The following is a 27,838-nucleotide window of genomic DNA, read 5'->3' as shown; positions in this document are numbered from 1 at the left end:
TCTAAACTGAATTAACAAATTACTACACAGGAAAAAGTGCCAATCATGTCTTTCATTTTAAAATTGTTAATTTCCACTACAAAAATAAAAAAAAAAATAAGCCAAAGATAAAAAATCAGTAATAAAAAAAATATAATTTTGAAATTCATGTAAAACGTATGTAAAACATGTATTTTACATGAGTTTGTATTAACACATGTTTTACACATGTGAAATATTTCATGCGTTTTGTAAAAAACATGCGCTAAACGCACAAAAAACATACGTTTTACACACGTTTTCTTTAACATGGGTGAAACATGCGTGGCCCTTTTTGCTGTGTACTGTTGATTCTTCATTGAATAATATAAATTATCCACAGAAATGTAAGTTTTCCTTAATCCACAATAATTGGTTACCTTGAAAATAAATGAATCCACAGTAATTCTTAATAAACAGTCATGCAAAAATAAATAGTGGATCATGATAGAAACTCGTATATCAAGTTAATATATATTACTAATGTAAAATTCATACAAAAATTGCTTCAATATATTAATAATGATACAAATATAAATATATATGTATAAATGATGGGCACAATGGAGAGATTACTGATAAATTATTTTCAAAATGTTCATGTCATAAACCTTTCAAATGAAATTTTATATAATATGTTAATCTTACATGATTTATGCATACAAAGATTTTTACAAGTCACTGAATAATGAAAATGAAGTCGAAAACAGCACATGCATGTAAGATTATCATTCTTAGAACCATTCATTCATTCATATCTTGAAGTTAAAATGTTTTTGGGTTTTCTTAATTCCATTTAATTCCTATCTCTCACTACCTTTCATTACAGAAAATAAATGATATGATACTAGAAATGTTCGGTTTCTATAACATTTTGTGAAGGATCATCTAAGTAATCCAATATAAACTGCTTTAATTTGTATGGTTCAAACCAATCCACGGACCAGCGATCTTGATCCAGGGGTGGGTAGAATGCAGCATGAGTGTGGTCATTCTTCTTTACCATACACACTCTAGGATAGTCAAATAATAATTTGGGATCACCATCATCTGTAAAGAAAAAGATATAATATAATTTATATATTGGAATAAGAAAATACGAGACATTCTACCAAAAATTTCTGGTAAATATAACAGTTTGGCAATATTTGCAGCTGTTATAATGTAAACGACATTTTTACAAACTGACCATACTTTTCTTCACCATTTATGTTCAGGAGTTTTGCATAAAGAAAATAAGTTTCTCATATCATTCTCATTTCTAATCAAAAGTTTAAATAAAAGTGCTATTTATCTTGCTTGATGTTGATGTAGTATGCTTTTTAAATTTTACTTGGGTTAAATTTTCTTTAGTTAAACCTTTTTTTGGTGGCACACAAAACTTAAAATGACTGTCAAATTATGTTTTCAGATAGATGGATGTAAATTTCTAACAAAATAAGATCATGTTTCTGATTAGTTCAAGATTGCTCTGGTGGTTGACAGCTCTTTGAAGACTTGTTCCAGCCATGAGACATCAGAGCATAGTCCATTTAGAAAACATTGAAACTATCTACCTAGCTTTGAGTTGGTAAGTTTCTGTCTTGAAATTGTAAAAGATCCTATTAAAGTACAAAAACTAGATATCATTTAATTCCTTATTCATTTTAATCTATGAATATGTAACTTGTATTCAAGTACAAAACACCTGTACCACAAATGAAAAAAAAAACTCCTTGCTTAGTCTTTTCCCTTTGGACAAGTTGTCATGTGACTTTGTTATTTCAGTCAGTGCATAAGTAAATTATAAACTTAATAAATAGCATGAAGTTAACAGTTCTTTTGTAACTGCATTACTTGAGAGGTTCTTACATTTAATCATAATTTTAGTGTAATCTAAAGGCAAAAACTGTCCTGCCCAGGCTGGAAACTCTTCTGCATCCAGGGTCATAACAATTATATCATTGTAAAACTGATAGGCTACCTCTGTTAAAACCTGGAAAGATATAAAATTACTGTAAAAATAACTGAACTATTCCAGTACGAGACTGGTGCATACTGAAACCTATGAAATTTGACAATATTGTATAGTGGGTTATTTTTGCAGAGTGCAATTTTTGCGGATAGAACAAAATCGCCAAAATAAATTCTGAAATCTAAAACTGCACATGCAGAGGTATTGATAAAAGTTTTGAATCCACCAAAATATTTCGTATACATTATTCAATGAAAATCGCAAAAATTTACATCAGCGAAAATAACCCACTATACAGTATCTTGTAATGGAATCCATCATTGAAAGAAATATGAATTAGTTACACCACTTTTTTTTTTAAAGCATTCGTGCAACTGCTTAAGTGTATGTTAGAACCACCACTCCAAACCCCTGATTGAAAATCTAACAAATTGAATAATCTTGTCAACAGACATAATCTATTCAAGATCAAAAAACAATTTTTGACCATGACATCTACTAGATTCATTGGTACATCCCATTTGTCACTACAGTTAAACTTAATATTGAATATTCTTTGATTTCATAAAACACAATTTTGCTTCAATTATTAATTCTGTTATTTACATTTTTACATAATCTATCACATTAATCTACAAGGCAAACAAAAGGTTCTTTAAATCATATAAAACAAGAATGTTTCCCCAAGTACACGGATGCCCCATCCGCACTATCCTTTTCTATGTTCAGTGGACTGTGAAAATGGGATAAAATCTCTAATTTGGCATTAAAATTAGAAAGATTTAGAACTTGGGCGTTATCGTGGTATCCCGTCAAATAGACGTTTTTGTAAAGTTTGTAATGACAATGTATCCGTTGAGGACGAAAAACATTTTTTAATTAAATGTCCTTTATATTCGTGTGAAAGAAACAATGCCTTTGCTGACTTTCAGCAACGTAACAACATAGACCTTTCCGTTCTTTCTGATGACGAAATACTCATTAAATTGCTAACTACAGACTGTAAACTAGTGTCAAACTATATATTCAATATTTCAAAAATCAGAACTCAGTTACTTTCTCATTGTGATATTTAAATAATCTTGTTATAAAATGTTCTTGAAGTATTAATTTCATATTTTCTATATTAGCGCAAATTGACAGTGCTTCGTAAGCCTTTGAAGGCTGGCTGATTGACTTTGTATCATTGTATGTAAAATAAATGTTATATCAGGTTGCACTATAAATAAAATTATATTTATATATCATAAGGAACATGTTTACTAAGTTTCAAGTTGATCAGACTTCAACTTCATCAAAAACGACCTCGATCAAAAACTTTAACCTGAAACGGGACAGACGGACGAACGGACTGATGAACGAACAGACCAGAAAACATAATGCCCATAAATGAGGCATAAAAACGTACCTGTGAAAATGAGGCTGTATCTGTTATATTATCTTTGTAGACTAAAGCAATCAATATTGGCAAGTCTTCACTGTCTAAGCTACAAATGTCAACATTCAATAACTTATGTACATTGCATGGCAATAATTAGTAAGAATAAATATTAAAATGTTTGGTATAATAAAGGAAGTTAATGAAAATCAATGTGAAATGCGTACAAAAAGTAAAAAAAGTAACGATATATTTTCAGTCCCAGAAATGCACAAAAGTGGCTACATAATGCATTAACTAGAATTATCAATACAGAAGTTTAAAAATGTGATATCTTCCATTGGAACAATCATTCTCATCTTGATAAGAACATCTGGGATCAGATATTGGCAGCTCTGAAGCAATCCCTTCAGTATGTAATTATTGGTGATAACACAATTGAATACAAACAAAACTGTTTGAATTTTTGCAAGTGTTCAAAGGGAGATAACTTTAATTAGTTATTACTAAAATTCTGCTTTTTTTCTTTAGCTCAGGTTTTCCGAAAAAAATGTATTTTCTTTTTCTTTTACATTATAAATTACAAGCTATAGATCATAAGCAGACAATATATTATTGTAGGTGTCATGCTGATCTTCATCCAAAAAGTGTTTAAAGATAAATAAATTAAATCTCTACTCATGATCATCAAACCCAGATAATTTGAATAATCTTAGAATAATGTCAATAAAATACAAGGAGTACAACTTGTAAATAGATAATTGAATCTGTATATCAGGAGATAAAAAATATTTTCTAAAGAGGTTTTTTTAACAACGGGTTCGTTTTCCTGTGTCACTTCTGTTAAACTGAACAAACAGATGAATTCTGTTTATGTTCTGTCAATTTATTACCCCTTATTACAATTTTAACACAAGACATTATAAGAATGTGTAAATTCTTACCTATCTGAGGTATGGAATGCATTAGAGTTGATCTGGGTTATTGGCAGACGTGAATGGTCCAAAGTAAAGGCTGTTATAATATCTGTACACGCAGCATGGTCAGTTTCACATTTCTGACCGTGCCCTATTTTATATCTACAAATGAAATATGGATCATTGAGTGATTTTCATGCTTTAAAAAGCTGACTGACTGTACATATGAACCCTCTGATTCTTTATAACAGTGATTCACTGTTTGTTACAATGCAAGTTTGATCATGCATGATTGAGAAAGAATGATTCTGTTAGCTTGACAAAAGTATGAGCTTTGTGAAACATGTTTATAAAACTGCATGATTCGCTCTCAAAACTGTTTCAACACTGTATACTGTAACCCATCTTGTTTTCGCTGATACTTTATTTCAGGTTTTACCCTTTCTAGTTTACTTCCACACTATTTAATTTCGTGATGTAGTTTAATAAGGAAAGATCTAATTTTCACATATTAACGTTATTTTTCTTTTCGCGAAAGCTACGAAAACAAAAAGCTCGTGAAAATAAGTTGGTTAATAGTAATGTAAACTCCTACTCACTAATTAGTACACCCCTCTTGAATTTCAGTGAAAAGAAACAAACAAAAGTTACCAATTTGAAGCTCGGTAACATATACCAAGAAACTCTTATTTGTAGCTGCTGAGAAAAAGTAACAAAAACCTTAATCAAAGTTAGAGACAGACAGGATGTCTATAAGTAACAGATCAAAAAGATACGTAGTAACTGAGAAAAATAGAAATTTTGTATGGACAGACAGACAGACAGACAGACACAAGGATGGAAGGACAAAGTATACCTCTTTGAAACTGAATATAATGATGTATCACTGGATTAATGAGCTTTATGGAATATGTTTAAATTTTTATTTTTAATGGATCATCTAAAAACTTTGTCAGTGTAGATAACAAATTACTTATGAGCATTGTGAAATATGTTTAAATTTTTATTAAACTGATTATCTAAAGACTTTGTCAGTGTAGATAACAAATTACCTATGAGTTTTGTGGAACATGTGTAACTTTGTATTTTGTTGATTCTCTAAGGACTGGCTGAGTGTATGACCAATCTGCATCAAGGTAGCATCAACTCCATCCTTTCTTTGTAGAATTATCTAATCAATATTCATTATAACATGTTTAACACATATATGTACTGTAAATTCAGAAATTATTGCATGCATTTATTATTGCGATGTCATTTTAGACTAAAATGCTATTTTAATTTTTGCAATACTGAAAAAAATCCTGTTTATTTCATAAAAATGATTTCAAAATGTGAATTTAAACTATTGCAATAATTGTCGCATTTTTCACAATAACAAAAACATTGCAATCATTTCTGAATATACATATTATATTATTATCTTTATATTATATATAAAGCAAATACAACAAATGTTTAACTTGTTTTATCAGTATCACACATTAAGAATCTTATTTTAATTTTTTTATGTTTGAATACAAGAAAAGTAAGCAGACTTCTTTTTCAATTCGAATGCACTACTTTTTAAACGGTATTCAAACTGTCCTGAATCAAAATAAGTCTGAATCTGAAAATGTTTTGTTTCTACCAATAAGCTATTATTATTAGTATCTAGCTGTCGTATGTGGACTATGCAGTAAAATGAAGAAGGAAGTTATGCAAAAATCATATATTTGAAATTTATAACTTGTTTTTTTACTCTTTTTTCATTAATTGAATTTCTTCGTTGCTAATGAAAATATATTACCTTAGACACAACAACATCTAAATCTTTCTGTTTAAATTCTATTTGTGGAAGTTCTTTACTGTATACTGAATAGCAGGTAGCTTTACCATACAGTCTTTCACATATTAATCGATAACACTCGTAAGAGAAATAATAGTTCTGTTTTCTGCCTTGAGGAATAGGAAGGAATCTGGATGCTTTAGGTACCAGGACACCGACCAGTCTGACATCTTCCTGTGAAAAGAAAATCAATGAATAGAAAAGGGATGGTTATATGAGTTGACACACTATCATGTCTTGCATTCTGCAATTTTGGGTTATTTTGAACAGCACTGATCTGTGAAACAGAGTTCAAAGCCAATCAAGTCAATCAGATACACCTGTTCAATAAAAAAACCAACTTGCTTGATTTAAAATAGTATAAGTACCACTCTGTGGCATAAACGGAAGCTGTATAATAAAGGCAAATTAATACATCTATACTGAATATATGTTATTTAAAGCAAAATACTTGTCAAAATAAACATACAGCCTGAGGATTTATATTTCTTTACTTACCACTAGTTGTTGCTTAGGCCAATCAAATAATCTGTCTTTTACTGCAGAACTAGCTATTTCTCCAAACCACACCATTATTGGTTTGGCCTACAAATACATGTTGATACTATTTTGAACTACACTTTTTGCAGTATTCTACAATACAATACAATACAATATTTTTATTTTCCAAATTAAAGGGCCCATTTATCTTTTAGGCCCATTTATCTTTTAGAGTATTTAAGTTAACTAATTTTCTGATTTTCTTAGTTGCAGGCCTTTATCGAGGTATGCACATAAAATAGATAAAAAACTGCTATCTTCATTAATCATGATCCATGAAAAGAGATCTTTTCTGTTTAAATTCTACTGTCAGTTTCAGATTACAATGCAAAAAATATGTTAAAAAAACAGAAAAGTTCAGTCATGAAATTAAAAATACTTGTGTGTTTAATTAGTTTATCCTTTACAGGTTGAAAAAACATATAATGTTGGTGATTCAAAAAATTAAGTTATTTTTTTTTAATAAAACTTATTTTTGTAAATGTAGTTTTCATTTGTGCTACATGTATCATTATCATGTTCAATGGTTGTTCTGTTAAAAATTCTGGTTAGATGGTATTCTATTTTCCATTTTATAGCAAACAGTTCAAATTTTTAAACAAAAAAATCCATTTCTAGCTTTCGGAGACAGAACATAAAACCTAATAATGGCTCCCTTTTATACCTGTAAAACTCCATGGTAATCCATTCTTCTGTAACTTTTGTATAGTCTCTGACTTTCATCAGAAATACATGTACTACTGTCTAACCAACCAAGTCCTCTGAAGGCTGTCACAGTGGGGAATCCCCTAATATCATGTTCTTTACATAGCTCTACTTCTTCTGTACAATTCACTAAGTAGATGGAGCCACCAGCTACAATAAAACAAGGGTGCCATGCTGAAATATCTCCCCTGCTTTACTAACAATGATTGATTTTATGTTCAAAGTCCTAAAGATTAAAGTTTTACTACAAGTATCACATAGAGTTAACATTATCAATGATCCATGAAACTGTGCCAACCATTAGAATTTCTGCATACGGACAAAGGGAGATAACTTAAATTAGTAATTTTTTCTTAAATTCTGCTGATTTTCAAATGGTAAGTATGGTTCATGTTTTTAAGAAAATAATTTCTATTCTTTAAAGTGTATATAACAGACTATAATTCATAGCAAAAAATTATCTTTGGGTATTCAAGTCTAAATATACAAGCGTTCTCTACTCCTATGGTATAAACTAGTTAAACTTCTTATTGTATTTTTTTAACAGCAGATAACGGGATGAAGAAAAGTTATCATTAGTTTGGCCTTTTAAGCTCAAAAGATATATCAGAAGTAATATCACATAAGTTCTAAGTCTGTACTAAGGTGTACCTATATATTTGACAGAATTCTGTAGATTTTTAAATGTTTCCATTCCTTTTTTACAACTCCTGCAGTCAGCCATTATAAATATAATCTGAAACCAGATAACATATTATTTATTACTGTGTCTTAATAAGTAAATAAATATTAATCCAACTTATCTTGAACGTTGTATTCAATAAGATCTTGACTTATTTATTTTTAGTATGTGTCCATAGTACACTAATGCTCCACTCGCATTTTGTTTAATTTTTATGTTCAGTGAACCATATAATTGGGGTCAAACTCTTAATTTGGCATTAAAATTAGAAAGATCATACCATAAGGAACATGTGTACTAAGTTTCAAGTTGATTGGACCTCAACTTCTTTAAAAACTACCTTGACCAAAAACTTAAACCTGAAGCAGGCACCATCATTTTCTATGATCAGTGGACCATAAAATTGGGGTAAAAACTTTAATTTGGCATTAAAATTAGAAAGATCATATCACGGGGAACATGTGTACTAAGTTTCAAGTTAATTGGACTTCAACTTCATCAAAAACTACCTTGACCAAAAACTACCTTGACCAAAAACTTTAACCTGAAATGGGACAGACAGACGGACAAACGGACAGACGAAAGGATGCACAGACTGAAAAACATAATGCCCATAAAAATCAACAAAGGGTATAATGCAAGTCAGAGTGATAATTTTATAAATTAGCAAGCCAACTATTTATCAAGTATAAAAGGATGAAAGTGCGTGTGATTTACCTATACTTACAAGGGCAACCTTTGTCACTTCACCAGCCCACTCTCTACCTGGCATAAATGGATGTAAAGGTGCATGTGACTTCTCCACTACTTCAGACCAGTACAGATGACTTAACAATGGAATATCTTCTACTTTTTCCAACTTTTTATTTATGTTTTCTGTTCCAAACTAAAGCAAATAAAAAAGTTCTTGTAATTCATCTAATTTATGTTATAGTGAAAGCAAGCAAAGAAATGTTCAAATAATTTAAAAGCAAATCAGAACATCTTACAACAGCATTATTGTAAGACAAAACAGTTTTATAGACAATAATAACTTCACTTTGTTGTAATTTAGTTTAAAATAACTTCAAAGTCATTAAATGTATTATTTTAACTAGACACTTCAATGGGCTGATGGAATCATCATGAGAAGAATAAGGAAATGTAATATAAAAGAAAGAATGACTCTACCATACATGGTCTGTCATATTTTAGATGATGACGACACCACAAAATCACATCCATGTCTTATCCCCCATGACTTTAATGACATAGAAACTAGAGGCTCTAAAGAGCCTGTGTCGCTCACCTTGGTCTTGTGCATATTAAATAATGGACACGGATAAATTCATGACATAATTGTGTTTTGGTGATAGTGATGTGTTTGTAGATCTTACTTTACTGAACATTCTTGTTGCTACAATTATCTCTGTCTATAATGAACTTGGCCCAGTAATTACAGTGGAAAATATTTTCTACAAATTTACAAAAATTTATGAAAAATGTTAAAAATTAACTATAAAGGGCAATAACTCCTTAAGGGGTCAATTGACTATTTTGGTCATGTAAACTTATTTGTAGATCTTATTTTGCTGAACGTTATCGCTGTATACAGTTTATCTCTATCTATAATAATATTCAAGATAATAACAAAAAACGGCAAAATTTCCTTAAAATTACCAATTCAGGACAATAACCTAACAACGGGTTGTCCGATCCATGTGAAAACATCAGGGCAGATAGATCTTCACCTGATAAACAATTAAACCCTGTCAGATTTTCTCTTAATGCTTCGGTTTTTGAGTTATAAGCCAAAAACTGCATTTTACCCCTATGTTCTATTATTAGCCGTGGCAGCCATTTTGGTTGATTGGCCAGGTCACGCCACACATTTTTAAAACAAATTACCCCAATGATGATTGTGGCAAAGTTTAGTTTAATTTGGCCCAGTAGTTTCAGAGAAGAAGATTTTTGTAAAAGATTACTAAGATTTACGAAAAAATGGTTAAAAATTGACTATAAAGGGCAATAACTCCTTCAGGGGTCAACTGACCATTTTGGTCATGCTGACTTATTTGTAAATCTTACTTTGCTGAACATTATTGCTGTTTACAGTTTATCTCTATCTATAATAATATTCAAGATAATAACCAAAAACAGCAAAATTTCCTTAAAATTACAAATTCAGGGGCAGCAACCCAACAACAGGTTGTGCGATTCATCTGAAAATTTCAGGACAGATAGATCTTGACCTGATAAACACTTTTACCGCTGTCAGATTTTCTCTAAATTCTTTGGTTTTTGATTCATAAGCCAAAAACTGCATTTTACCCCTATGTTCTATTTTTAGCCATGGCAGCCATCTTGGTTGGTTGGCCGGGTCACGCCACACATTTTTTAAACTAGATATCCCAAAGATGATTGTGGCCAAATTTGGATTAATTTGGCCCAGTAGTTTCAGAGGAGAAGATTTTTGTAAAAGATTACTAAGATTTACGAAAAATGGTTAAAAATTGACTATAAAGGTCAATAACTCCTAAAGGGGTCAACTGACCATTTTGGTCATGTTGACTTATTTGTAAATCTTACTTTGCTGAACATTATTGCTGTTTACAGTTTATCTCTATCTATAATAATATTCAAGATAATAGCCAAAAACAGCAAAAATTCCCTAAAATTACCAGTTCAGGGGCAGCAACCCAATAACGGGTTGTCGGATTCATCTGAAAATTTGAGGGCAGATAGATCTTGACCTGATAAACAATTTTATCCCAAGGCCAGATTTGCTCTAAATGCTTTGGTTTTTGAGTTATAAACCAAAAACTGCATTTTACCCCTATGTTCTATTTTTAGCCATGGTGGCCATCTTGGTTGGTTGGCCGGGTCACGCCACACATTTTTAAAACTAGATACCCCAATGATGATTGTGGCCAAGTTTGGTTTAATTTGGCCCAGTAGTTTCAGAGGAGAAGATTTTTGTAAAAGTTAACGACGACGGACGACGACGAACGCCAAGTGATGGGAAAAGCTCACTTGGCCCTTCGTGCCAGGTGAGCTAAAAAATAGAGATGTAAAAGTTCTACTAAATAAAGATCCTTGTCATTAATAGAGCAATGATTAAGTATATAATATTATTGTGTAAGATTACCACATCATGCCATGATTTCTGAGTTTCTGTTTTTTTCTGTCTTTGTTTGTTAGGATGAATTCTCCATGTCCACCAGTATTGTTGTGGTGTACTGACTGTCTGATTGTGTGATGTAAGGTAACAAGAACATCCATAGGGTCCTTCATCTCTGTATGTAAACTACAATCAAAACATTATAAAGCTTAATATTTTTATAATTTTTGAAAATAATAGTTATGAGTTATTCTTTATTGATAATAACTCTTACCCTGTTACTCGGAGCCTCTGTAGCCAAGTGGTCTAAGTAGTTCTACTGCTATAATCACTATCCAGTCAACACTGAGGTTGTGTTTTGAACCCTACCATTGCATTGTCAGTTTCCCTACTGAAGGTCATGGTTTTCTCTTGGCACTCTGGCCGCCATGAATAGCCCAAAAGTGGCATTAAAATACCAAAAACCCATCAATCAATTACCATGTTAAAATAAAAACAGATCAGACAAATTATCTGATGTATCCAAGGTGACAACAATAGTTGTTTATAAATTAAAGATTTTAATTTTCTTCAATGCTGCATTAGAATGAAATTCAAAACAGTGTGGCTGTGGCTATTGATTGACAAATTAAATTCATCCATTGACTGGGACAATTTACGTGAACGTTTGTCTGTAACGACCACTGTTCACGACGTACCTACGATAGACATTTAAACTGTGGGGTCACCAAAGGTTTCTTAACGCCTTTAATTATAAAATAATTCGAAAAATTAATCAGGAATAACCTTTATGTTTGATTTATATAATTAGTATAAATCAAAACATCGTGTTATTTCTGATTAATTTTTCGAATTACTTTATTAAGGTGTTGTGAACCTTTGGTGACCCCATAGTTTAAGTGTCTTTAAAAAGTACATAGTGAGCAGTGATCGTTACATACAAACGTTCACCTAAATTGTCCCAGTCAATGGATGAATTTAATGTGTCAATCAATGGCCACAGCCACACTGTTTTGAATTTCATTCTATATATTGTCTACATTTGTTTCAGGAAAATTTGCCTTATTGTCAGTTACTTATGGTATGTTATATTTTTTTTCTGTCCTAACTTACATTTTCTAGTTCCAACTACATTTTGTTTCTATTTTCTAAAGGCATTATTATGTGTTATTTGTATTTATGTTATATAATGTAATATATAATATTATTCCTTTGTTATACTAAAATAACCAAGCATGCAGGACAAGGAGGAATAATCTGTCCTTTATATAACATAGGTTGTTTTCTTATCGACTAACAGAACTACTAAAATAATCTCTAAATATCAATCTAAATTTACTAAAGACTTCATTGAGAAAACTTATTACCATATTAGGATCTTCCACACCATAGGGTTGATAAATAAGAGGTAAGTGTATTGTCTCAGCAACCTCTTTATAAGTTGATAACCAGTTATATACAGACATAGGTGTTGGTCTGTCTTCTGTAAGTAATCTCTGCTGGATTGTTTTATTGCTGTCTACAATATAAAACAAAAGGGTTTAAAATGACAAAAAATCTGAAGTTTCCAAATTATAATAAAAATTAGAAATTAAAAAAATTGTAGGACTTTAAACTTAGTTATCAGTTTGGCAGGAGTAACATTAACGGGATTTAACACATTTCACAAGTGGGGCGATTTTTTAAAAAGTGGGGCGATTTGGTAAACCAGTTTGGGGCGTTTTTATTAAGTGGGGCGAGTTGGTGAAAAATTGGGGCGATTAGATGTGGGGCGATTTACCAGTGGGGCGATTTGTCATGGATTCAACAATTCAAACAGATGACATTTTATTAATCTTCCTTTCTAATCCAAATCTGTGACTAGAGATTTTATGAGACTATAACTATTGACATCATACTTTTGCATTGTTACAGGCTTTTCTCTTTAAAAAACATCAACAGTTTACTGATTCTTAAATAAATACATTCTCCAAAATCTAAAGATATGGCAGATAAAAACATAACAAAGGCATAAAATCCATTGACACTGCTCTTACCTTTATAATAGATCAGGGTAAATGGTAACTGCTGAGCTATTCTTGAACTGATCCATCTGTTTACAACTAGAAAAAACAAAACACATAACATACATTTCTATTAAAATAAAACTAGAGGCTATCTATCGCTCACCTGCATATTCAACAATTGCCACTTTTTTGGGAATAAAAAACATTATTTAAGGGGAATAACTCTATTAAGAATTAACTGACAATTCAGTCATGTTGATTTATTTGCAGATATTATCCCAGGGATCTCCATGGCCTGTTTAACGATGGCGCCCCGCCATCGTTCAAATGTCTTGTGCCATCGTCAAATGACTCGCGCCATCATTAAATTATCTTGCGCCATCGTTAAATTGTCTTCCGCCATCGTTCAAAACTTCATCGTTTTTTGTAGCCCGACGCCATTTTTTTTATCAACTATAATCAAATGCATGTAATTGCATAACCCTTAGGCTTTTTATGTTATAATCCAATACAGTTCTAACGCCTGAGGGATATCCGGATTAAGATCGCTAATCACTTGTACCTGCATGAGCTTGTACAGGTAGATCAACAAACCAGACAGGAGAATACTATCTGAGGATAGACGATCCATTTGTCGAATTAATCAACTAAGTTTCAGCAAATCATTATGATAATTTAGATTAAATAAATAAATTAATAATCCAGTTACGTGCCAGTTACAAAGAAAACAGTTTAACAAGTCGAACACGTGCTTTATTTTGACTTACGCAATCAGCATCCCCCTTTTAAGAAGTACAAAATAAGACGCAAAACAGTAAATATTATTTTATCGCAAATAACTCGAGTACTGCTGTAACGATAATTTACAATTACTTCAAAAGTTTAAAAGTAAAAACTTAAATATTTCCTGTAAAAAAATATTGTATCGTAATTCCGAATTCATTTCGTATATTACAATCAAATTGATACATCCGCGTTTCCGGTTTCTATTCAGACTCGAAAGATGCATGTTGCACAGCATCAATTTGCCAGATAAAGTCATTAAAAACCTAATCGTTTGTCAACGTTTGCTTTACAAATCTCCCCAACCTTTTACATAACCCGTACGAATCGTTTTGTTGATGCTGCAAATCAGCCTTAGAGCTTGTGTTGCTTATTTGTATCTATGCCGAATCAAAATAAAGTTTTCTTATCTTCTTATCTTATCAGCCATACCGGTAATGGGTTCTGAATTTGACCAAGAACAGTGTCCATGAAAAATAAGCTCCACATTATTTAATTTTTAACCCCCATAACAATTACCAAAAATACAAGAAATCTACATGGGGACCTTCATGACAGCTTTTGGTCATTCTCGACTAAGGGGGGACCATGAAGACTTGGCATTTGAATGGTTAAAAACGGCAATAAATGAAGATATTGATACTTCTAATTCTATAATGAAAATTCAAATAAATATAATTTAAATAAGCAATGAATTAGCATGTTCACCATTCCTTGTCTATAAAATACTTCCGATCGCGCTACAAAGTTCCTCCATCGTTCAATTTTCATCCATGGAGATCCCTGTTATCCTGCTGATAATTTTTCCTCTTTCAAGTTTCTATCTATCTTTCATAAATTTCCAAATAAAAGACAAAAAAAAAAACCACCAAGAAGAATGATAAAAATTATCTTTAAAGGGCAATAACTCCAATAAAAGATTACACAGAAGATTTTGGCCATGTTGCCGTATTAGTAGATCTTGCATTTCTTTTCAAAAGTTTCTGTCTATCTATTATAAGTTTAGACTTAATGGACAAAAAAAGGAAAACAATTGGTAATTAAAGGCTATAAATTCTATGAGATGTTTGACAGTTTTGACGTAAATGAACATTAGGTAGATATCAACATATTGTACATTTCTGACACAATAAGATTTTCTCTATTCATAACAGTTTTCAAGAAAATAAACATAACCCACATCCTACCCCAATATTCTATTTTTATTAACCATGTTGGCCATGTTGGATGGTAGGCCTGGTCATAAGCCACATTCTAAATGAGATTTCCAATGATGATTATGGCTAAGTTAGGTTAAATTTGGCATAGAAATTTCAGAGCAGAAGATTTTTGTAAAAGTTTAAGGACAAAAATGCTGAATTACAATTGATGAGAAAAAAGTAATAAACTGTAAGCAATAAATGTCTGATCCTTCTAAAGGTCCCTTTTCATTGTGTATCTTGATAAACGAGGAAGATTATTTTTTGAATTTGAATTTATTTTAAAATTTGTTGTTTTTTCATGGCTTAAACAAGATAGTAAAACAACATGTACACAGGAAATCATTTAATCAAAATTCCTACTTTTTCTAGAATCTGCTGTGTCATCAGTTATATCAACCAGACCAAAATGGACCTCTACATCAAGGTCACAGAATTCTTCTATAGTCCTGTTAAGAGCTGATAAATAGCCATATATTCCTGGACTCCAATATGCATAAAATGTTAGTATTTTGGGAGTATAAATTCTCACACTGCTTTTTATAACATCTCTTTCAAACATAGCCTGCAATACAGAGAGTTAAAAATAATATGTTCTTAAATATATATATTTACACATTTACAGTATTTCAAGTGAGTTTAGTTTACACATATTTCATTTACTAAAATACAATTTAAATAAGACAAGTCAAACAGGCTATTTAAGTGTCCTCCATTTGAAATATTTAACAGTATAATATATAAGAGATTGCATACATTAATATCATTTTTACACATAATTTGGATAGAAAAACAATTTGTAAAAAAAATCCAGATATTAATAAAGATACTGTCAAAAATAATTTCATTTCTTTATATAAACACATCATAGATACCAGGACTAAATTTTGTATATATGCCAGACGCACGTTTCGTCTACAAAAGACTCATCAGTGACGCTGGAATCCAAAAAAGTTAAAAAGGCCAAATAAAGTACGAAGTTGAAGAGCATTAAAGAAATTCCTTAAAGTTATGCCAAATACATGACAGCTGGTTGGTCACAAAATATAAGAATCAACTCAAGACAGAACCTTGTGTCAAATAAATCAATATGTTAAAGTCTGTATAAGCAACATTAACTAAAGACCCAGTGAAGAGTACAAAATGATTCAACAAATGATACTGAACAGTCTGATACAGGTATGGAAAGATTGCTACCACATAGCTTCCTGTCAAATAGTCAGGGGTTGGTTTCAAAAGGTGTTACAAGAATTGTCAATCAAATACTCAAAAACTAGTCAAAGTCCCATAACTCTATTTCAATTGGTCAGATCAGATAGCAGTATAAGATGGTGAAGTACACATGATGGTAAACAATCATACAAAACATGAAGAAGACGAGTTGTGATCACAAGGTGTTTTTGTCACAAAACTTCCAAATATGGTCGAAGTCAGACAACTATTGTAAATATTGTCAAATTAAACTGACTATTTAGCACAGTTTAGAGAATATGACATGAAAAATACTAACAAGTATGAAACCTGTATGTCAAAAGGGTCTCTGATAATTGATGTGTTTTGGAGGCATGAATAGACGGACATATATATATTATAATATCCCCACAGGACAACAGGTGGTGAATAATAACATACCAAACTATAATGTGGAACTGGTAATGATCTGGACTTAATAAATATATCTAATGACAAAACTGTCATCTGCTGTTTGCTAAAGTGATGTACTGTTTTGGTGGTGTCTGAAATACAAACTGTATATTTAAGCTTCAGAGGTGTTATATTTTTGCAAGTCAAATTCATTAAAGAATAAAATAAGTAACAAATCCCAATAGTAGTTTTGTAAATAAAAATTACAAGCTTTAATACTTGATGTTAAGGATTTCTTTGTTCTCTCTTTATAATAAAAAGCTGCGCCATGAGCGCATGATATGCCCGATGTCTGGTGTGGAAGTTTAATGCAATAATCATAAATAGTTTCCGAGAAATTTTTTAGCAATAACCATATATTGGTTTTCAGATAAGGCGGGACATGTGAAACCCCCCCCCCCCCCTCTTTTTTTTTTTTTACAAAAAACTAAATATCACTAATATAAAATTTTGAATCAAAACCAAAAAGTATACAGATCTTAAGATTAATATAACAAAAAAGTGTGTAAAGTTTAAAGCAATTATCATAAATCGTTTTTGAGGTACAGCGCGACATGCAAAAAAAAACCTCCCCCTTTTTTACAAAATACTCAATAACTCAAAAATAAAAATTTTGAATCATCACCAAAAAGTATACAGATCTTAAGATTGATATAACAAAGAAATGTGTAAAGTTTAAAGCAATAACCATAAGTCATTTTGGAGATACGGCGTGACATGTAAAAAAAAACCTCCCCCTTTTTATAAAATACTCAATAACTCAAAAATGAAATTTTGAATCATCACCAAAAAGTATACAGATCTTAAGATTAATATAACTAAGAAGTGTGTAAAGTTTTAAGCAATAATCAAAAATCGTTTTTGAGATACAGTGCAACATGTGAAAAAAACACACCCCTGTTTTAGTTACAAAGTGTCGTAACTCAAAAAGTTTTAATCTTATTTTCACCAAAAAGTATACAGATCATTTGACCATCATAAGAAACAACTATATTAAGTTTCATGAAATTTGGATAAGTCGTTCTCAAGTTACGGTGTGACATGTTTACGCCGGACAGACAGACAGACGGACACCGGACATTTGCATACCATAATACGTCCCGTCAAAATTTCGACGAGCGTATAAAAACCAGGTTTACCCTTTTTTCTTTTTATAAAATGCTGATTCATTTATATATTGTTTAATGTGTCATTACAGAATAACAGGGATCATAAAACAGTCAATTCTTATTTTATTTTGTTAGTTTTGGTTAAATCTCAGTAACCTATGGAAAGGTAGCCCTATTTCACTATTGATGCCTATAACCAGTTATAATGGTTGCATGGATGTAAAGTAATTGACTAACTTGTTGACACAACCAAGTTCAATCGAGTTTCATGAAATTCAAGGCATTTTTCATCTCTATATGTCTTTGGATATTTAATTGACTTTTCCTATTATATTAATGCATAACTTGTAAAATGCTCTAAAATAAAGGATTTGAAATATCTCAGGAACCTTTGTCTGTGAATGCACAACATTTTTGCCAATGTATTCTATTGTCTGTCATGTAATTGGTGTTAAGACTTTATACAACAATGAAAAGTGGCAATACATGTCAGATAGCAGTCCAATTATATTTCATATCTGCTCATACTACTTAAAATAATTGAATTGTTTATGTGAATAACTTACCTTTCCTGTATATAATAATAATGGATGGAACTTCATTTACATTATACTTCAATCTTATTTTTCTGAAAAAGAAAATAAAAAAACCCCAATAAGTTTGTCCAGTTATGTCTTGGTTACTTCAATGACAAATTAGACCCATTAATATTCAATGTAGTCTATGCTTCACACAGATGACTGTAAATACACTTTGTTCCATATCTTACAAAAGATATAGTTTACTTGGACATGATTTCTTCATGTTCATTCCTGTATGTTCATATTTAAAGCAAAATATTGTCCCACAAGACAATATGTCATGACTATGTATCATGGAATATTGTCCTTGTCTATAGAAAAATGTCCAAAGAAGGACAAATTTCCATAGTGGGATTTTGTCTGTAGGTAGTTCAGATCGAATTAAAAGCTTTAAAACTCCTAAAAGTTCCATAATTGTCTCCCTTACCTGTTATCTATTGAATGCATATGACTAATATAGGCTTTACAGTTCAAGTTCTCTGCTGTAACCTGAAATACAAATACATATATTTTGATATTATTTAATAATTTGGCTCCTATTCTAGGCATATATAAGGTTAATATAACCAGACAATAATTATCAGTTAAAATTAGACTTTGGCAACAAATTTTACTGTGCATTAATTTAAAATAAAAATTACAATTTGCTAAATAAATTTCAATGTAATGAATATGCTTGTTACATTATATGTTTTCTTAAACCTTAACAATTAATGTCTTATTAGTTTCCTAATAAAATTGTGTCTTTAATGATATATATAGATCTATTCAAACCTGAAAAGCCATTTCTTCAATCTCTGAGTGCCTAGCATGATCAGGAAAAGCTACCACAGTAAATTTGTAATTGTCTGCAGTTTTGTCCACCAATGTTTCAGTTGCATCTTGTAACTGGTCTTCTAATGTTCTGGCCTACAATGAGTTATTCTATAAATAAACAGATTCACTTCAATCGGTCAGCGATTTGATATGCATCAGAGGTGTTGAACTTGATGTCTACTGCTAAAAATGTTCAACCAGATTTTAATAAAGTGTCGCCATAATAACATGATACACTCATTGCTTTTTCAAAAATATAGTTCAATAACTTCTCAATGTCATATCAGAAATTCATAACAACAACTTAAAGGTGGGTTTTTCAAATAGATATAAAACAGTCACCAAAACCAGTTTCATGAAAACTGCTCAAAGCGCTTTTCAGTTATTGTCCAAAAAGTACAAAATCACCCTTTTTAATAAATAAACCCTATAACTTAGAAATGTAAGTTCTAAAATTCAGAAAATTCAGAAAAAGGAACTCACATCAATAGATATAATCAAATTCACCAACGTTGCTTGCACATTGGTAAGAGTGTTTTTGAGTTATTGTCAGACATGTTGAGGACAGACAGAATGACAGACATACAAACGGACAGACAGAAATGCTTTAAAGGGAAACTTCGCAAATAATCAAAAATTGATATTATGTCCATTCTGTATAGAAACGCTCAAATTCATAGATATTAAAGTTATATTCTGCTAGATAAGAGATCACCATCGATTTTAAATTTAGAGTATCAATTCTCTGCGTTCAGCCATTTTGTCATCATGTCCAATTTGAAACCACGATATGTTTAAGGACCAAAACTACAGTAACCTGAAGTAGTCGTAATTGCGTGTCGATATCTTGTCAATCGTACGGTTGTTTTATCCGACTAGTTAACGAACTTGATACGGAAAATTTTCTTATTTTTTAAAAATAACCATGGTCTGTTATTTTTAAACTGTGAACATTGGAAATAGTTAAAAAGTCAAAGTTCAAATCATAAGTAAGTGTTCCGTGAAAATTGAATTGTTTTCGAAAATCTAATTTGTTCATAATTCTTTTATCTAATAAACTTTATTCAAATAAATTCGGATCTTCTCTCAACTGATCACCCGCATGGCTAAAGGTATTACTCCCAAAGGTATTGTGAGGGGTGTGAGGTGACACGTCCAGGTATTCAAGCGATTTCCTGTCGGGCTTGTAAGTTCATGCATCGTTTCACTTCTAAGGGTATTGATCAGTGTACACGGCCGATAACTTATAACTTTCCATTTTGAAGTATTAGGTGTATAATATACATCTCTGTCTTGCGTGTCCGAAAGTGATATAATATACTGGTCATTACTTAATGCATACGCTTGTTTATAAATAACATTTCTGGTGTAAAGAATATTATTTATAAAAATATATATAATACATAAAAAAAAAAAGAATTGATGAAATAAAAATCTATATACTTATTTTTTCCAAGGGTAAATTTGGTAAAATGTAATATATACTCGTTGTCAATAGTGAAGGACAGATTGGAACATACCAGAAATATTGAAAATTTACGCACTTGTCGACCATTCGTTTATACGCCTGGATAATAAGTTACGGAACTATAGCACAAATTGAAATATATACATGTATACATTGAACATGAGAAAGAAACATACATTTTGTGTAAATTGGAGTAAAAGTTTTGTAAATAAACTAGTCCACGTATGCCAACAGTATGTAATAAACTTTTGTATACCAAAAGAAGAAGAAGAAGAAGAGAGTCAATTTGATTTAAATACAGGTCGATATATAACTTGCTTTGGCTCATCGAAGTTATGGACATAGTAAAATCACAGATTTATATATCAATTAGATTGTTCTCGAATAAAGGAAGAAATTCGTGAATATTTTCCAGGGAAACCTATAGAGTATCAAAGTTTCAAATCAATTTCGGGATTTATTTTTTTTCTTGATATTCAATGACAGCAATTTAAAGAATAAACTGCTTGTCCGCTTTAGAGGCCCCCGCTTTAGGGGTATTCTTGCCAGTTAAAACAGACTTAAAATTCGTTCTGGTTTTTTTTAAACATGGTTGGTCAAATAGCTAAAGTATTATACGTTGTGAGACGAAGACTTTTTTTATAAGGACATTCCCGATTATGCATAAATTTTGTTGATGTTTTTCACATTTGAAAAGAATATCTTTTCGATTCCATTCCAAGAAGATCCTTTAATTTCCTAATTTTTTTAAAACATTCTTTTTTTTTCATATAGCTGAAGTATTCAGGCGTTGTGAGATTTAAAATATTTTGATGAGAACATTTGTTCCTAAATAGGTAAATAAAGATCGCTTTGGATGGACTAATTTATATAATTGCAATTGTTAATGATCTGTTTGAAATTTTAAGGTTTCCGATTCTAATTTAAAATAGTACAATTTTTAGTTCATACACTCGTGTTTAGAAGGCTATTTTTATTTATAATAAATTTATTCAATTAAAATAATTCGGTATTTTATCGTTACAAAAGTAACCAGAAGTCATAATTCATTTAAAAGTGATCTTATGCAAAATATAAAAATATACAACAGCTATCCAGTTATTGTGCGACCTTATTATTCCCGTTAATTAATTTTAATTCTTTTTTTTTTTACATTTCTGTGTCTAAAACTATGACTGACTCCTGTTTACCATTCCGATACGAAATGTTGTTCAAACCTGAAATGCCAGTGAACCGTGACGCCTAGATTTCACTGAATGAAGATCAATGATTGAAATTACATAACGCTAATCTTTTAATTACCTCGAGTTTAACTACGCATTCAACATTCACTAAGTGTCACAAAACAATACACATTTTATTTCCACCGTACAAGCAAGTGAAATTTTTTGCTGGAATGAAGCAAATAGGTCAGAATACAAACATGTATTTTTAATACACTATCGATCATGTCAGTTTCATATGTTTGTTTAAAATATTTGTAGAAAAAAAATCATAAAAATGTTCTATAGTATGATTTACTTTTATTATTAAAATTCGTTTAAAAAAATTCACACGATCTTATTTTAAAAGTTGCATGGCTTTCACTTATTTTTCGTTGGTTCATACATGTAGCTACACCAAAAGTCATCGATGCGCTTTAAATCACGTTATCATATGGTTAACGAACAAGACTTAAATGAGATTAATTTCACTCCCGGCATGCAAAAAGACTTAAAATACGTCACATAAGTCAGGAAGTTTCAAGAAATAAAATTAATAATTTCCAATTTTCTTCTTTATTAGTTTTCATATCAAAATACAAGAGTGCACACGCTGAAATGTCTCGCCTTCTATACTAATCATTGATATTATGTTGATAGTCCTAAGTATAAAGTTAAGCTTTATAACAACTGTCACATAAACTTAACATTAACCAAGATAACTAAACAAAGACCAATGAACCTTGAAAATGAGGTCAAGGTCAGATGAACCATGCCAGGCAGACATGTACAGCTAACAATGCTTCTATACAACATATATAGTTGACCTATTACTTATAGTTTAAGAAAAATAGACCAAAACACAAAAACTTAACACTGTGCAATGAACCGTGAAAATGAGGTCATGGTCAAATAAAACCTGCGCGACTGACATAAAGATCATAAAATATTTCCATACACCAAATATAGTTGACCTATAGCATAGAGTATTAGATAAAAAGACCAAAACTCAAAAACTTAACATTGACCACTGAACCATGAAAATGAGGTCAAGGTCACATGACATCTGCCCGCTAGACATGTACACCTTACAATCATTCCATACAACAAATATAGTAGACCTATTGCATATAGTATGAGAAAAACAGACCAAAACACAAAAATTTAACTATAACCACTGAACCATGAAAATGAGGTCAAGGTCAGATGACACCTGCCAGTTGGACATGTACACCTTACAGTCCTTCCATACACCGAATATACTAGCCCTATTGCTTATAGTATCTGAGATATGGACTTGACCACCAAAACTTAACCTTGTTCACTGATCCATGAAATGAGGTCGAGGTCAAGTGAAAACTGTCTGACAGACATGAGGACCTTGCAAGGTATGCACATATGAAATATAGTTATCCTATTACTTATAATAAGAGAGAATTCAACATTACAAACAATTTGAACTTTTTTTTCAAGTGGTCACTGAACCATGAAAATGAGGTCAAGGACATTTGACATGTGACTGACAGAAACTTCGTAACATGAGGCATCTATATACAAAGTATGAAGCATCCAGGTCTTCCACCTTCTAAAATATAAAGCTTTTAAGAAGTTAGCTAACACCGCCGCCGCTGCCGCCGCCGGATCACTATCCCTATGTAGAGCTTTCTGCAACAAAAGTTGCAGGCTCGACAAAAACTTGGTGAATATGTTTTTTTATGGTATTATGAACATAATAAGATGAAAAGTGAAAAATCGTGAATTATCCCTTTAATACTTTAAACATATTAAATATCCTTTTGTGTATAAAGCTTACCAAACGATGTAACCAATGATTGATCTTGTATTTACTTGGTTCATCTGTATAATCAAAGTGAGATGTAAGTCCTAGGAAACATCTCAATAATGGAACAGTTGACGGATTTCTATAGTGAAGTTTGGTATTCTGCAATAAATAGGGGAAACAATTCCAACTTTGACTACAAAACATTTATTATGTCACAATTCTGACAGCAATAACATATGAGTACACAAACATATTGGTGGCCTTCGACTGATTCTGGTCTTTGTTGTCTCTTTGATACGTTCCTCGTTTCCATTCTTAATTTCACAACATATGGATGTCATGTCTGTCTCTTTGAAATATTCAAAAAAACATTGTTAAAATGTAATAGAAGGTACTGTGGATTCATTATTTTTGCTGGTATAACATTGGTGAATGAAAAAAATGCAATTTCTAGAGTTATCTAGTTTCTTGGTTTTATCTTTTGGTCCTGACAAAGAAACTAAATTAATCATATTTCATTGAATTTTTAACTTGTGGTTTCCTTCTACTGACACAATAAACAAATGTCTTTCTTTTTTGTTTACTTTTTAATGGAGGTATGTGTATAGGTTGTGTCCTAATTCTAATGTTAACAGTGTTTGTTGACCATGAAGTAGTATTCTAATCTGGGGGCCTCGGTGGCCGAGTGGTCTAAGTAGTTACCACTGTAATCACTAGCCAGTCAACACTGAGGTTGTGAGTTCGAACCCCGCTTGTGCGGGTGCACTCGACTCCAATCTTAATTGACTAGGATTGTCAGTTTTCCTATCGAAGGTCTGTGGTTTTCTCCGGAAACTCCGGCTTCCTCCACCAATAAAAACTGGCCGCCACGAAATAGCCCAAAAGCGGTGCTTAAAAGTGGCGTTAAAACACCAAAAATCAAATCTAATCTTACCTTGCCAAAGGAATATGAACCAAATTCCCAAGAAGTAAAATTCTGTTTATCACCTTTCCATAACTCATGTACTACATCCTCCAAAGGTGAACCTTCACCTGTTTAATTGATTAAATGTCAAAGTAAACACATTGTAAATCAGAATCAATCAAAAGTAGACTATATTTAGATCTTTTACATGTATCAGCCTCCTAAGGGGAAATCAAACAGTTTTCAAAAATGTTTTGGCGTGTTTTTAGAAAAAAAGTTGTTGTTTAAAATACATTGCATCTATTTGCAGTATCACTTTATGCTTTAAAGTGAGTAAGTGTGAAGATATATATTGTACTAGCACAGACTTTGCCTCTTCTGAACTATTGAACTAACTTTAAGGAATCATGACTGGAAAATACCTCAACTTGTGTTGTATTGTAACAAGAGTGCACAAGCTGAAATGATTCTTTTGCTTAACTGACCATTGATTTAAAGTTAAAAGTCTTAAATAAAGAAAAAGGTTTTACTACACCTATCACATAACCTTAATATCAAGATTAATGGACAATGAGATCAAGGTCATATAAATGCTCTCAGACAGTTAAGTAGTAATTATAACATATACCAAATACAGTTCTCATATTGCTTATGGTTATTCTGGTCTAGTGTTGACATGTACACTTTAGTTTTGGTTTGTTGATGGGTCACTGTCTCATAGATACCTCAACCTCAAATGTGTCTCCTTTTATTTGCATAAAACTTACACATTTACTACACAAAACAGTAAGTAAACAATCCTACCTGGTTTTCTGTATATAACACACACTGGTAAATGTCTTGACACCTTTATATGTCTATCCAGAACATTTGGTAAAAAATCCTTAAATTTTGGTGAAAGGTCTGCTAAAATATAAAAAAAAAGCAACATACACTTTAAAAATGTATCAACATGCAGATAATTTAAAATAAGATAGTGTCCGGTATAATACATGGATGCCCCACTCGCACTATAAACTCTTATTTGGCATTAAAATTAGAAAGATCATATCATAGGTAGCATGTGTACTAAGTTTCAAGTTAATTGGACTTTTACTTCATCAAAAACTACCTGACCAAAAACTTTAACTTGAAGCGGGACATACATTGTACGGACAAACAAACAGAAGGACAGACCAGAAATATTATTATTATAGTTTCATAATGCGCATAAATAGAACATAATCCAATGTTGTCTCTGAATAACCTATTAACTTGTGACGTCAATGCTTACGGAAACAATACAATACAATATTTTATTGGCACAAACGCATTTACAATAAATGGTAATGACGGAATGGATAAACAATTTACATGGTAGTAAAATACAAACAATTATATATATATATGTGAATAAAAAATTAAAGGTATAATGAAAATCTATTGCAACAGATTACTTCTTGTATTTAAACAATTTGTTACGAAAGAGGAAGATAGTTTTAGTGCCGTATAAGATGTATTAAGTATAAGATTTATTTTATTTTTATCGCACAATGTGGTTATATTTTTTCCTGTAATTTTGAACATTTTTAATACAAAAGTCTCTCTAACACTGAAGCAACCTCTGCAATGTAGCAACATGTGCTGTTCATTTTCAATTTAGCAACTTTAACAGATTTCACAAATTCTTTGATCTCTGGGCACTTTTAAATATCTTCTTCTTTCAATGGCAAGGTTATGAGCACTAACTCTTAATTTACACAATAATGATCGATCTGATCTATTTCTTAAAGCATCAACATAACCTGCCCGTTCACTCATTTTGTAAACACTCTGGAAAAATGTTAATTTTGGAGATGCTGAACATGTGTGATCTTAGTTAATTGTGGACAAATTTGCATACAAGTGTAAATAAGCCTATTAAACTAGCCATTCATGACGTCACAATGATTTGGACTAACGATGTAAAATTGAGAATGGAAATGGGATCATGAAATTGTCAAGAGACAATAACCCTGCCAAAGGACAAAAAGCAGCACAAGGCTATCAATGGATCTCAGCAAAGCAAGAAAAATGCATCACCCAAAGGCAAAGGCAGGATTCCACTGCCCCCCCCCCCCCCCCCAAAAAAAAAAAAATTAGCTAGTTCAGCAAATAAAAGTTACACCTTAGCCTACTTCGATTCGTCCAACTCAGGTTGACTCGAGTTAAAAGATCAATGCTAATTATGGGCTTGTGTGCAACCTTCCCAAACGAAAGTCAAAACTCTGTCTAACAACTATCTCAACTTAGACTTAAGGGAAGAGAAAAACTTGTTTCTACTGTGCAAAAAAATAAAAAGAAACCAAACATTATGTTTCAGAAAGAAAAGTCCTGATCAGATCAGATCCTGTATGCTTTTGAAAAATAGCATGTTAGTGAACAAAATTGTGAGAAAAAAATAACTAATTCCTGTTCTATTATAAACATCACCAACAGTTGATATGCACGTAAACAATATTGAATGAATTCAAAATACAACCCCAAAAAAACCCTTGTAAGCCCTTTTTTCGACTGTATTTTTACAAATACCAGTTATTTTGTATCACTTTTCTTTGTTGCAACTATTTGACGCCATCTTGAAACTCGACTAAACCTGCCCCGCCCCAGGGTTGATGTTGAGTTAATACGGGTAGATTCAACAGGTCAATCTCGGGGGGTAGTCCAAATAATTATGACGTCTGGCAAGGCTATTTTAACTTTTTTCTGGGACGCCTTCCTGCGACAATGTGGGATCAAAAAAATCAAAATCGAAAAATACCCACAGCAGACGGGATGATTATCTGGACTAAGGGGAGGGGGGTTGTCAGTTCAGTAAACTTGACAGTCTACTAACTAATAAACTAACCTGACATGGACGAATGAATTAATTGAGTCTGAAAAATTAAGAGTCTGGTAGAGTGACGTCTTACTCTGCCAAAATACTATGTGATTTGCATTGAGTCTTAGAATACTACGAGTGGCAGTGCCAGTAGTAGTAAAATGTACTATTTTCTTTACAGACCATGTAACAATGTATTGTGGTTACCGTTACATGAAAATGACAATGTTCTTGTTTAAAAAAATCCGAATTTAGTGTATCTACGAAGTTTCATGTAATCTACACTGAATAAACTTACTCGACGAGGTTGCTGAATGTACCAAAGACAAAATAATAATTTGTAAAATGCCAAAGCGTCGTTCGCAACCCGCCATATTGTGCA

The 27,838-nt window shown here is 31.6% G+C and overlaps 1 protein-coding gene across 2 annotated transcripts; it reads right to left on the bottom strand.

Annotated features, from left to right (window-relative positions):
* Positions 1–841: 841 nt before the first annotated feature.
* On the bottom strand, positions 842–27,838 carry LOC143064244 (uncharacterized). Of its 2 annotated transcripts, none has more exons than XM_076236934.1 (22): positions 27,755–27,838; positions 25,422–25,523; positions 24,648–24,745; positions 23,744–23,872; positions 19,219–19,353; positions 18,872–18,933; positions 18,430–18,491; positions 16,743–16,846; positions 15,474–15,675; positions 13,159–13,224; positions 12,490–12,641; positions 11,150–11,308; positions 8,750–8,908; positions 7,992–8,076; positions 7,300–7,490; positions 6,594–6,680; positions 6,057–6,269; positions 5,320–5,438; positions 4,295–4,429; positions 3,381–3,459; positions 1,870–1,993; positions 842–1,068 (listed from the first exon to the last, which is right to left on the bottom strand). In XM_076236934.1, exons 1-22 carry the CDS (start codon positions 27,828–27,830, stop codon positions 866–868), a joined length of 2,742 nt encoding a protein of 913 aa, XP_076093049.1. In that variant the 5' UTR covers positions 27,831–27,838; the 3' UTR covers positions 842–865. The 2 variants fall into 2 exon arrangements, with proteins under 2 accessions (XP_076093049.1, XP_076093057.1); XM_076236942.1 differs by having other exon boundaries at positions 25,422–25,520.

Source organism: Mytilus galloprovincialis, chromosome 1 (genome assembly GCF_965363235.1).
Source record: "Mytilus galloprovincialis chromosome 1, xbMytGall1.hap1.1, whole genome shotgun sequence".
NCBI lineage: Eukaryota > Metazoa > Mollusca > Bivalvia > Mytilida > Mytilidae > Mytilus > Mytilus galloprovincialis.
This window is presented reverse-complemented; position numbering and strand designations above follow the sequence as displayed.